Below are 11617 nucleotides of genomic sequence, written 5' to 3'. Positions count from 1 at the left end.
AGACTCTGAGTTACCTGGAAACAGTTCAAACAAACTCCTTCATGCATAAATCCACTTATTGATGCACACACCCCCCCAAAATAAACTCTCTGACCGCACCTGCCTGATCTCTTATCTCCAGGTGAGCGCTCCGAGGCTTAAAATAAACCTTTAGTCTCTCTCCAAACACTGTGTGTGTGTGTGTGTGTGTGTGTGTGTGTGTGTGTGTGTGTGTGTGTGTGTGTGTGTGTGTGTGTGTGTGTGTGTGTGTGTGTGTGTGTGTGTGTGTGTGTGTGTGTGTGTGTGTGTGTGTGTGTGTGTGTGTGTGTGTGTGTGTGTGTGTGTGTGTGTGTGTGTGTGTGTGTGTGTGTGTGTGTGCGTGCATGGGTACACTGAACACACAGCTAACAAAAGAGCCATTCAGTGGAGAGGCAATAACAAAGATGGAGGCTGCATGTTGTGTTATTTTAAACGGCTGTCAGTCGTCCCCTCGGAGATACACTTCTTTAAAATGAAGCTAGTTAGTGAAGTGTGTTAAATGAGGTAGAAAGGACCTGGTTAGGGAATAGGATTGATGTTTGAAATGTCCGACATGTGTGATAAACATTCAGGTTACCCCCCCCAAAAACAATAGTGACAATAAGGACACTTTTTTGACTTTGTGTGATGTCATGCTTTCTGGTCTATAATTCAATGGAAACATGTATGCATGGGAAGAAACCCATTAGTCCCCCGCTTCTTCTTCTTCTTTCGTCATCATTAGACCAAACCGGTTTGTGTGACGTGTTTTTGGGGAATAGTATTATTGCAGCTGACTGTGACTCAGACTCAGAGAAACTCCCGGTGTAACGTAATCTCATGAGAGCTAGACGTGGTTTGGCTCCTGTTCAGACATGCTGCCGATCACTCAGCTGTTTGTTGTTTTTCGCTCTGACACGTGATTTAGTTTTCACCTCCAATGACCCATTTCCCAGAATGACAAAAAAGTGTTTCCTCCTATTAATTCAGATAAATACATTAATGACAGAGCAGCTTGTTTGAATGCTTGAGCCTTTTATTCTTGCACAGATGAAAAAAAGAGTCTCTATTAAATATATAAGGTTGTGCTAAAAGCCTTTTCCCTTCCAAACTCCTTCAGTCTGCTCTCATGAGAGGCAGCCACTGTTTAATTCACTTGTCGCTTCATTCCTCAGCGTTACAGCGATAGGAAAGATTATTAAATCAGAACCATCAGAACATAAGTGACACTGATGGCGTGAAGACAGATGTATTTAAAAGCATGCACACAAACACACAAGGTTTAAGGTGGACTGTATGCCACTGTGGGGTCAGACTCCTTCAGGATCTCCTGACACAGATGGACGGCAACTTCACGCTACAGTAAATGTTATCCCAGCACTTCTCCGCTGTGAAAGAATACAAAGAATACTTGTTTTTATATTTCTCTGGTACTCAAATCTAAAATTGACATAACTTATTGTGAGTGTAATGCAATATTACCTGAGTAATTTATCTGTATGCATTTCTGCACGCCTGCCTGATTGGGCTCTCCACCACACCAGTCTGTGTAGCCGAAAGGAGTCCCATCAGACCAGGTCCAGGCGTTCAGCTGCAAGAAACAATAGTACTTTTATTTATCAGGAAAACTGTGAAATTAGACGGAAGAAACTGGAATATACTCAAAATACCAAAACTAAACATACTCATATGCAGAATCACCTTTTTGTATAAAACTATACATTATATCTTAATTATGCTGTTTTCTCATGTATTTCATGACTTCTTAAACTTATAATGTATATCATGAGATACATTTTACTTTTTAAAGTGTTATTAAACCTACCACCTATATTACACTGTTATGAGACCCATATTAAACTAATATTACACCATATAATACCCATGTTACACCCATCACACCGTTACTTAACCCATATTACACCAATATAACACCTATATTACACCCATGTTACAGTCATGTTAGAATCCTTATATACTGTATACCAATGTTGTGAAATAAATGTAGTGGTTCTAAATACAGTGGAGGAGAACTATCAAGTAGCATACAATAAAGAACAAGTACCTCAAATTGCACTTTACAACAGAACTTGAGTAATTGTCCTTCGTTACTTTCACAACTGTAAAGTACCTTCTGTAATTCAGAGCCTCCGATCCACGCTAGCTGCATCTGATAAGTGGCGATCATGGTGATCTTCTCGATCTCAAGTAACTCCATCGTGTTGTGCACGGACGCCAGGTGTCCCCCCATGGAGTAGCAGATTCTCTACAAGACAAATTAGAAGAATATTAAACAAAAATCCTGCATTCCACATTTTGCTCAAGTAAAAGTAGAAAAAGTCAAATGACTCATTGTACATAATGGCCCATTTCAGAATAACGTACTGTTGATGCATTTATGTGTTTGTTGCAGCTACTGCTTAAAATACATATACCTCTTATCAATCAATCAAAGTTTATATTGCTCAATATCACAAATGTTACATTTGTCTCAGGGGACAGTTTGTACAGGTTATCAAACTATCAAAACAAATGCATTTGTAGTCCTGAGTCAGGGACCAGCATTACCTCGGCTCTAGCCCATCTCATGGGTGTGGGGTTGAAGTAGAAACAGCGTCCGTTGATCCAGGTCCATCCACCGGAGCAGTAGAAAGAGCGCTTCACCACATGACTCTTAACTGAGAACAAAAGTTAGAGTCTATTAAAACCCTCCTGTTATCCTCAGATTTAGCTAACCCCAGTAGTTTAAAACTCAAGACAATGATCATATTCCACATTTTAACCAACATGTAGGTCTCTGGTGCTTTAAGTGTCTTTGTTAACTACCTAAATAACCATTTAAATAAAACATTACCCCAACTTTCCCCCCTACAGACCCCTTTATACATCCAGAATTCCTATTATGTGACTATCCAAAAATATATAAATCACCATCAAATCTCACTGACTGAAATAAAATGTTAAAGTAAGAACTTTTTGCTGTTGTTAAAGGACCAATAACTAAAGCAGAGGGTAGTTTTGTTTTACAATGATACAAATTGACCCCAAGGATAACAGGAGGCTTAATGTAAAACTTGTATTAGACTCTCTTTTTATCTGATGGCATATAGACATAAACCCTTTGTTGTAATGGATTACACGGCTTGGTTAAATACTAGATTCTGATTGGTCAATTTGGACATTTCAGAGGTTGTTAATACTCATTTACACAGTGCTGCTATGCAAAATTATGCGTCACTGCACCACTAGAAGCCAACTCCATCGATCAAGCTGGATGAAACTTTCTCTCCCTCTTCTTCTCATGCTCCCTGTCACTCTCCTTTAACTCCTCCGGTGACTTTCTTTTATTTGAAGATTGTTTTTTGCCCGGGCGGTTACCGCTGGTATTAAAAACATTTTGGCGAATGGTTAGATGGCGCGGTTGCGAAACTCTGTAGTGAACGAGCCCACGGGAGCCTGCTTGCGCTGCAATCTGCAGCAAACAGCTGTTTGGTTTTCACCCAACAACGACAACCGCCTCACGAAACGCTTTGTTGTAGCGTTAATAAACAAACTTTTTTAACAACATTGCTAGTCAAAATACCAATACCACAGGACCATTTTTTTTTTTTTAAAGCAATATTTTTAGTTGACCGAGCGGGCAAGTGGAAAGTACATTATGCTGGCCCGGGGTGTCTAAATAGTGCTTCCGGGCCAGCGGGCCATTTATTATGTCGAGCCCTGCTGTTGCTAAGGTATAGAAGACTGTTGCTAAGGTATAGAAGACTGTTACTAAGGTATAGCTGACTGTTGCTAAGGTATAGAATAGTGTTGCTAAGTTATAAAAGACTGTTGCTAAGTTATAGAAGACTGTTGCTTAGGTATAAAAGACTGTTGCTAAGGTATAAAAGACTGTTGCTATGGTATAGAAGACTTTGGTTAGTTTTTTGTTACTCAATCAATATTCATATGTTTAGTTTTTATATATTCCCATCTTATGTATTCAGTTTTATATTGAGATTTAGATGTTTATATATATAATAATGTTTTTCAAAAATGTAGTTCTAAATTTTTATTTTTATTTTTTATATTCATTTTTTTTTACATTTTGAGAGCACACATCTTTGAATTCATGCTGAACTGCCCCCAATAAATAACAGTATTCATGTATTATGATTTAAGGTATTTATTTTTCGTACATTTATTTTGTATTTTCATATATATTTAGTTATAGTTCTAAAATAATAAGTTCTAGTGTTTATGTACAATCTAAAATCAACTCACCTGCTAGGTCTTTTTCAGCTGCTTCCTCTGAAACGGCTAACAAGTTTAACACTGCAGTTATTGACTTATTGTTTTACTGACAATAAAGAAATCTGTTAAAGGTTTTAGATATGTTATAATACTCACCAGCAGCTCTAACCAAGGCCATCATGGCACAAACCAGAGCGAACACAGCGAGCGTCTTCATGTTGAGGATCCTTTAAAACACAAATACAGATTGCAGGTAACAATGTGGGGAATAAAACAGTGAGGAGATGATGAGAGAGTTGGTAGAAACCTGAAGTCCAGCCGTCCTGTGGTGCAGAACAGGAGGAACGCCAGCTCTTAAATACTCAAACTTATTTGATCATCTGTAAAGAAACAGGGAACTTAGAAAAGATGCGGCCCTGCCCTCTTACAAAACAAGTTACCCTAATCTTAACGCCTTTTTAGGAAATCTGCAAATGTTAATATCAATGCATGTTCCTCTTTAGTCACCTAGTGTCTCTGTAGTCCTTTTGTTTTTGTAATTGTGATCATGGTTTAGTCTCTCCATGGTGTCTCTTTGAGGGAGATGTTGTAGGTGAAGGCCTGACACTTCTGTAAGTGATGCATTACATTTCAAATTGAAACATAACAACTGCAAAGGGACACAAAGCGATCACAATACACAATAAAACAAATTCACTAGCTCTTACTATGGCATGACCTGCTTGAAGTGAATATATCTGCACTTTCCTTGTTGTCCAGATTCTCGATGCTTTTTGCACTGAGTGTAAGTCGCTTTGGATAAAAGCATCAGCAAATTAAATATAATGTAATGTAATAAAAAGACCAAAGCAATTTCAGAGAGACCCAAACAACTTCAAAGATATGCTACATTCACAACATGACTATACAAGTTAAAGAAGGGCTTCAGAGATGATTTTGCAAAATGCGAAAACCTTCTTCAGTGACACTCAACATTTCCGTAGACTAAAAATAACACGTTCTTTTTGTCGAAAGCCACAGCATGCCAATGAGACTTTATGGCCATACAAAATGACCATACAAGGTAAAGAAGACCTTCAATGGTGATTTTCCAAAATTCTAAACATTGTTCGGTGACACAGAAAAATGCATGCAGCAGACATAGAGATACATATAGTTATAGATATATTTGATGCATGTTTTTTTATACTGAAACATTACTTTATTTTATATCAAAAATGACATTGTGGACTTATTATTATACACGTTAGGATTGGGCGAAATGGGAAATAATCGAAAAGACAAGTAATTATGCAAATTCTAACATGATATCTTCTTGTATCAGAATAGAACGTTAACATCTTTCATTGTCACTTTGCTTAGATGCACACTACAGACTTTTCAGTTACTTCTAAAGCTCTTAGTTGCAAGTTTATAGGGTCTTGCTGTGAACCCGTAAATGTTGAGGACCCCAAAGTGTTATGTTAGAAATGTATAGTACAGGTCCCCATTACATAGAAGTATTTGCACAATTAACACAAGTTGTTTTAATTAGTATTATAGCCTGCAGACAATATTTTAAAAATGGCTTGTAAGATTTTACAATTTTGGATTCGGACAGATTGCTTATTTATTTGAAGAAAATGATCCACAGTAGATGTAATCATTTTCATCTTGTGCTCTTTATAACCAATGGTCGCAACACTACTCATGGTAGTCAAACAGCCCAAGAAGACAAGAAGTATGCTCCATTTAAGTGGTGCCTATAATGGTGCTACTGTCACTACTGTACCGCTAAGCTAAAGGCGGCTAATTTTGGGCTATAAAGGAACTACAGCACGGTCACATGACTTCACATGACCACCGCTAAGCGAAAGGCGGCTAATGTTGGGCTATAAAGGAACTACAGCACGGTCACATGACTTCACGTCACCACCGCTAAGCTAAAGCCGGCTAATGTTGGGCTATAGAGGAACTACAGCACGGTCACTTGACTTCATGTCACCACTGCTAAGCTAACAGCGGCTAATATTGGGCTATAAAGGAACTACAGCACGGTCACATGACTTAACATGACCACCGCTAAGCTAAAGGCGGCTAATGTTGGGCTATAAAGGAACTACAGCACGGTCACATGACTTCACGTCACCACCGCTAAGCTAAAGCCGGCTAATGTTGGGCTATAGAGGAACTACAGCACGGTCACTTGACTTCATGTCACCACTGCTAAGCTAACAGCGGCTAATATTGGGCTATAAAGGAACTACAGCACGGTCACATGACTTCACATGACCACCGCTAAGCTAAAGGCGGCTAATGTTGGGCTATAAAGGAACTACAGCACGGTCACATGACTTCACGTCACCACAGCTAAGCTAAAGGCGGCTAATGTTGGGCTATAAAGGAACTACAGCACGGTCACATGACTTCACATCACCACCGCTAAGCTAAAGGCGGCTAATGTTGGGCTATGTAGGAACTACAGCACGATCACATGACTTCACGTCACCACAGCTAAGCTAAAGGCGGCTAATGTTGGGCTATAGAGGAACTACAGCACGGTCACATGACTTCATGTCACCACCGCTAAGCTAACAGCGGCTAATATTGGGCTATAAAGGAACTACAGCACGGTCACATGACTTCACATGACCACCGCTAAGCTAAAGGCGGCTAATGTTGGGCTATAAAGGAACTACAGCACGGTCACATGACTTCACGTCACCACCGCTAAGCTAAAGGCGGCTAATGTTGGGCTATAGAGGAACTACAGCACAGTCACTTGACTTCTTGTCACCACCGCTAAGCTAAAGGCGGCTAATGTTGGGCTAAAGGAACTACAGCACGGTCACATGACTTCATGTCACCACTGCTAAGCTAACAGCGGCTAATATTCGGCTATAAAGGAACTACAGCACGGTCACATGACTTCACATGACCACCGCTAAGCTAAAGGCGGCTAATGTTGGGCTGTAGAGGAACTCTACAGCACAGTCACTTGACTTCATGTCACCACCGCTAAGCTAACAGCGGCTAATATTGGGCTATAAAGGAACTACAGCACGGTCACATGACTTCATGTCACCACTGCTAAGCTAACAGCGGCTAATATTGGGCTATAAAGGAACTACAGCACGGTCAAATGACTTCACATGACCACTGCTAAGCTAACGGCGGCTAATGTTGGGCTATAAAGGAACTACAGCAGAGAACCTCCCGGTGTAACGCTATCTCATGAGAGCTAGACGTGGTTTTGACTCCTGTTCAGACATGTTGCCGATCACTCAACTGTTTGATGATTTTCGCTCTGAAATATCATTTTGTTTTCACCTCCAATGACCCATTTCCCAGAACGACAAAAAAAGTATTTTTATAAGTAATAATACTAAGTGTTTCCTCATAAATACATTAATGACAGAACAGCTTGTTTGAATGCTTGAGCCTTTTATTCTTGCACAGATGAAAAAAAGAGTCTCTATTAAATATATAAGGTTGTGCTAAAAGCCTTTTCCCTTCCAAACTCCTTCAGTCTGCTCTCATGAGAGGCAGCCACTGTTTAATTCACTTGTCGCTTCATTCCTCAGCGTTACAGCGATAGGAAAGATTATTAATCAGAACCATCAGAACATAAGTGACACTGATGGCGTGAAGACAGATGTATTTAAAAGCATGCACACAAACACACAAGGTTTAAGGTGGACTGTATGCCACTGTGGGGTCGGACTCCTTCAGGATCCCTTGACACAGACGGACGGCAACTTCTCGCTACAAAACATGTTATCCCAGCACTTCTCCACTGTGAAAGAATACAAAGAATACTTGTTTTTATATTTCTCTGGTACTCCAATCTAAAATCGACATAACTTATTGTGAGTGTAATGCTATATTACCTGAGTGATTTATCTGTATGCATCTCTGCACGTCTGCCTGACTGGGCTCTCCTCCACACCAGTCTGTGTAGTGGAAAGGAGTCCCATCAGTCCAGGACCAGGCGTTCAGCTGCAAGAAACAATAGTACTTTTATTTATCAGGAAAACTGTGAAATTAGACGGAAGAAACTGGAATATACTCAAAATACCAAAACTAAACTTACTCATATGCAGAATCTCCTTTTTGTATAAAACTATACATTATATCTTAATTATGCTGTTTTCTAATGTATTTCATGACTTCTTAAACTTATAATGTATATCATGAGATACATTTTACTTTTTAAAGTGTTATTAAACCTACCACCTATATTACACTGTTATGAGACCCATATTAAACTAATATTACACCATATAATACCCATGTTACACCCATCACACCGTTACTTAACCCATATTAAACCAATATAACACCTATATTACACCCATGTTACAGTCATGTTAGAATCCTTTGACTGTATACTAATGTTGTGAAATAAATGTAGTGGTACTAAATACAGTGGAGAAGAACTATTAAGTAGCATACAATAAAGAACAAGTACCTCAAATTGCACTTTACAACCGAATCTGAGTAATTGTACTTTGTTACTTTCACAACTGTAAAGTACCTCATATGCATCAGAGCCTCCGATCCACGCTTTCTTCGACTGATAAGTGGCGTCCTTGATCATCTTCTGGATGTCTAGATACTCCATCATGTTGCTTACGGACGCCAGGTGTCCCCCCATGGAGTTGCAGTTTCTCTGCAAGACAAATTAGAAGAATATTAAACAAAAAATAAATCCTGCATTCCACATTTTGCTCAAGTAAAAGTAGAAAAAGTCAAATGACTCATTGTACATAATGACCCATTTCAGAATAACGTACTGTTGATGCATTTATGTGTTTGTTGCAGCTACTGCTTAAAATACATATACCTCTTATCAATCAATCAAAGTTTATATTGCCCAATATCACAAATGTTACATTTGTCTCAAGGGACAGTTTGTACAGGTTATCAAACTATCAAAACAAATGCATTTGTAGTCCTGAGTCAGGGACCAGCATTACCTCAGCATTAGCCCATTTCATGGGTCTGGGGTTGAAGTAGAAACAGCGTTCGTTGATCAAGGTCCATCGACTGGGGCAGCTAACAGAGCGCTTCACCACATGACTCTTAGCTGAGAACAAAAAGTATAGTCTCTAAATATAAAACTTTTATTAGACTCTCGTTTTATCTGATGGCATATAAACATAAACCCTTTGTTGTAATACACGGCTTGGTTAAATACTAGATTCTGATTGGTCAATTTGGACATTTCCGAGGTTGTTAATACTCAATAACACAGTGCTGCTATGCAAAAAAATTACCGTTGCTAAGGAGGATCACGATCAATGACCGCTTATCCCTTACATATTACATGGCTTAGTTGAATACTGAATTCTGATTGGTCAGTTTGGACATTCTGTGGTCTTTTATTTATATATAGCGGACCGTTGCTAAGTATACAATACAGTTGCTAAGGTATGGCAGACTGTTGCTAAAGTATGGAAGACTGTTGCTAACGTATGGCAGACTGTTGCTAAGGTATAGAAGACTGTTGCTAAGGTATAGAAGACTGTTGCTAAGGTATGGCAGACTGTTGTTTCTTTTCCGTTACTCGATCAGTATTTATATATTTAGTTATTATGTTTTAAATGTGTTTTTATTTAGTTTTAGATGTTTATATATTAAGTTATGTTCTTAAATATTTAATTCTATATATTTAGTTTTTATATTATGTTTTTTATATTTAATTTGCATATATTTCGAGAGCACACATCTTTTAATTAATGCTGGTTGAACTGTCCCCTATGAATAACAGTATTCTTTTTTATATTTATTTTTTATTTTGGTTAAGGTTTTTAGCTCTTTATTTTCTTTATAGCTTTTTTAAAATTCATTTTTGTATGTACAAAACCTCGATCAGCGCTGCTGGAAGTTGAATTCATTCCGAAATAAAATAATTCTAAACAACACATCATATGAAATAAAATAAGTTAGAATAGCATAATGTCTAAATTATATATTATATATAAGTTAATATAAAACAACCTAAAACAAAAAGAACACAATATAAAACATAATTAAAATACATAGCATAATGAAGCAATAGTTATAATGAATAATAATAACAATATCATAACGACAAAGAGAAAATCAAATAGCAACTCACCTGCTAGGTCTTTCTCAGCTGCTTCCTCTGAAATGGCTAACAAGTTTAACACTGCAGTTATTGACTTGTTTACTGACAATAAAGAAATCTGTTAAAGGTTTTAGATATGTTATAATACTCACCAGCAGCTCTAACCAAGGCCATCATGGCACAAACCAGAGCGAACACAGCGAGCGTCTTCATGTTGAGGATCCTTTAAAACACAAATACAGATTACAGGTAACAATGTGGGGAATAAAACAGTGAGGAGATGATGAGAGAGTTTGTAGAAACCTGAAGTCCAGCCGTCCTGTGGTGCAGAACAGGAGGAACACCAGCTCTTAAATACTCAAACTTATCTGATCATCTGTAAAGAAACAGGGAACTTAGAAAAGATGCGGCCCTGGCCTCTTACAAAACAAGTTACCCTAATCTTAACGCTTTTTTAGGAAATCTGCAAATCTTAATATCAATGCATGTTCCTCTTTAGTCACCTAGTGTCTCTGTAGTCCTTTTGTTTTTGTAAGTGTGATCATTTTTTTGTCTCTCCACAGTGTGTCTTTGAGGGAGATTTTGTAGGTGAAGGCCTTCCACTTCTTAAGTGATGAAAACTGAAATAAGACTAAAACATGTTTTTCTCCCTAATGCTCAAAGACGCTTTCCATAAAATCTGAACAGAAACAGTACAAAGAAAACACAAAAAATAAAGAGTAGTCCCAATCCAACTGTGGATTTCAGATTTATGACAGTTTAGTTTCAGAAAGTTGTTTTGCATCCATATTTTAATGTCAGTGAGGCAGTTGGTGTGTTGGGAGTGGGTGGTTGCAGAAATGTAGGAATGGGTGTCGTTGGCGTAACAGTGGAACCGGAGTTAGCTGACGGAGTCTAAGTGGGACGATGTAAATAATGAAAAGCAGGGGACCAAGTACAGAGCCCTGGGGGACGCCATGAGTGACATTCAGTGACTAATGGCGCTTTTCCACTGCAGGACCTAGCACGGCTTAGCACAGCTTAGTTTGGCCTTGGTAGGTCAGGCTCACTTTAAGCTGCGTTTCCATTACAGTTTATTAACTGGGGTAGTTACTATAGTAACGCAGTGTAGGCGGGGCATTCGGCTGTTCGGCAGGCGGAGCGACGCTGCGTAAAACTGCCGTGACGTCATTTTCAATGCGAACCACAAAACCAAAACATCCGCCGTTAGCTGTTAGCACTCAGAGCTCACAGCTCCTCATATCTGTTCAGAAACTAGACAAAAGTTAAACAAGTTCAAACCACAGACTGTCTGTGTCATGGAGAATACAGTCG

The 11617-nt window shown here is 38.7% G+C and overlaps 2 protein-coding genes across 4 annotated transcripts; both read right to left on the bottom strand.

The window, feature by feature from the left end:
• Positions 1–1012: 1012 nt before the first annotated feature.
• Positions 1013–4624, bottom strand: LOC307038265 (type-2 ice-structuring protein-like). 2 transcript variants are annotated; one of them, XM_079679648.1, is made up of 7 exons: positions 4538–4624; positions 4387–4457; positions 4261–4296; positions 2566–2675; positions 2129–2263; positions 1480–1588; positions 1013–1385 (listed from the first exon to the last, which is right to left on the bottom strand). In XM_079679648.1, the coding sequence occupies exons 2-7, from the start codon at positions 4445–4447 to the stop codon at positions 1318–1320; spliced, it is 519 nt and encodes a 172-aa protein (XP_079535774.1). In that variant the 5' UTR covers positions 4448–4457; positions 4538–4624; the 3' UTR covers positions 1013–1317. The 2 variants fall into 2 exon arrangements, with proteins under 2 accessions (XP_079535774.1, XP_079535775.1); XM_079679649.1 differs by having other exon boundaries at positions 4261–4287; positions 4538–4599.
• A 3009-nt stretch (positions 4625–7633) lies between these two features.
• Positions 7634–10679, bottom strand: LOC307038266 (type-2 ice-structuring protein-like). 2 transcript variants are annotated; one of them, XM_079679650.1, is made up of 7 exons: positions 10607–10679; positions 10456–10526; positions 10334–10369; positions 9189–9298; positions 8747–8881; positions 8100–8208; positions 7634–8005 (listed from the first exon to the last, which is right to left on the bottom strand). In XM_079679650.1, exons 2-7 carry the CDS (start codon positions 10514–10516, stop codon positions 7938–7940), a joined length of 519 nt encoding a protein of 172 aa, XP_079535776.1. In that variant the 5' UTR covers positions 10517–10526; positions 10607–10679; the 3' UTR covers positions 7634–7937. The 2 variants fall into 2 exon arrangements, with proteins under 2 accessions (XP_079535776.1, XP_079535777.1); XM_079679651.1 differs by having other exon boundaries at positions 10334–10360; positions 10607–10675.
• Positions 10680–11617: the final 938 nt, after the last annotated feature.

The sequence above is a fragment of the Notothenia rossii genome (assembly GCF_949606895.1).
Source record: "Notothenia rossii genome assembly, chromosome: 4".
NCBI classification, from domain to species: domain Eukaryota; kingdom Metazoa; phylum Chordata; class Actinopteri; order Perciformes; family Nototheniidae; genus Notothenia; species Notothenia rossii.
This window is presented reverse-complemented; position numbering and strand designations above follow the sequence as displayed.

Excerpts from the sequence above, each read along its gene's own strand:
- LOC307038265 (XM_079679648.1), bottom strand. The coding sequence starts at position 4,447 with ATGAAGACGCTCGCTGTGTTCGCTCTGGTTTGTGCCATGATGGCCTTG. Across the intron at positions 4,297-4,386 it reads GGCCTTGGTTAGAGCTGCTG|CCGTTTCAGAGGAAGCAGCT; the intron begins GTGAGTATTATA and ends TAAACTTGTTAG. Across the intron at positions 2,264-2,565 it reads TGAGATGGGCTAGAGCCGAG|AGAATCTGCTACTCCATGGG; the intron begins GTAATGCTGGTC and ends TTTGTCTTGTAG.
- LOC307038266 (XM_079679650.1), bottom strand. The coding sequence starts at position 10,516 with ATGAAGACGCTCGCTGTGTTCGCTCTGGTTTGTGCCATGATGGCCTTG. Across the intron at positions 10,370-10,455 it reads GGCCTTGGTTAGAGCTGCTG|CCATTTCAGAGGAAGCAGCT; the intron begins GTGAGTATTATA and ends TAAACTTGTTAG. Across the intron at positions 8,006-8,099 it reads CATACAGATAAATCACTCAG|TGGAGAAGTGCTGGGATAAC; the intron begins GTAATATAGCAT and ends ATTCTTTCACAG.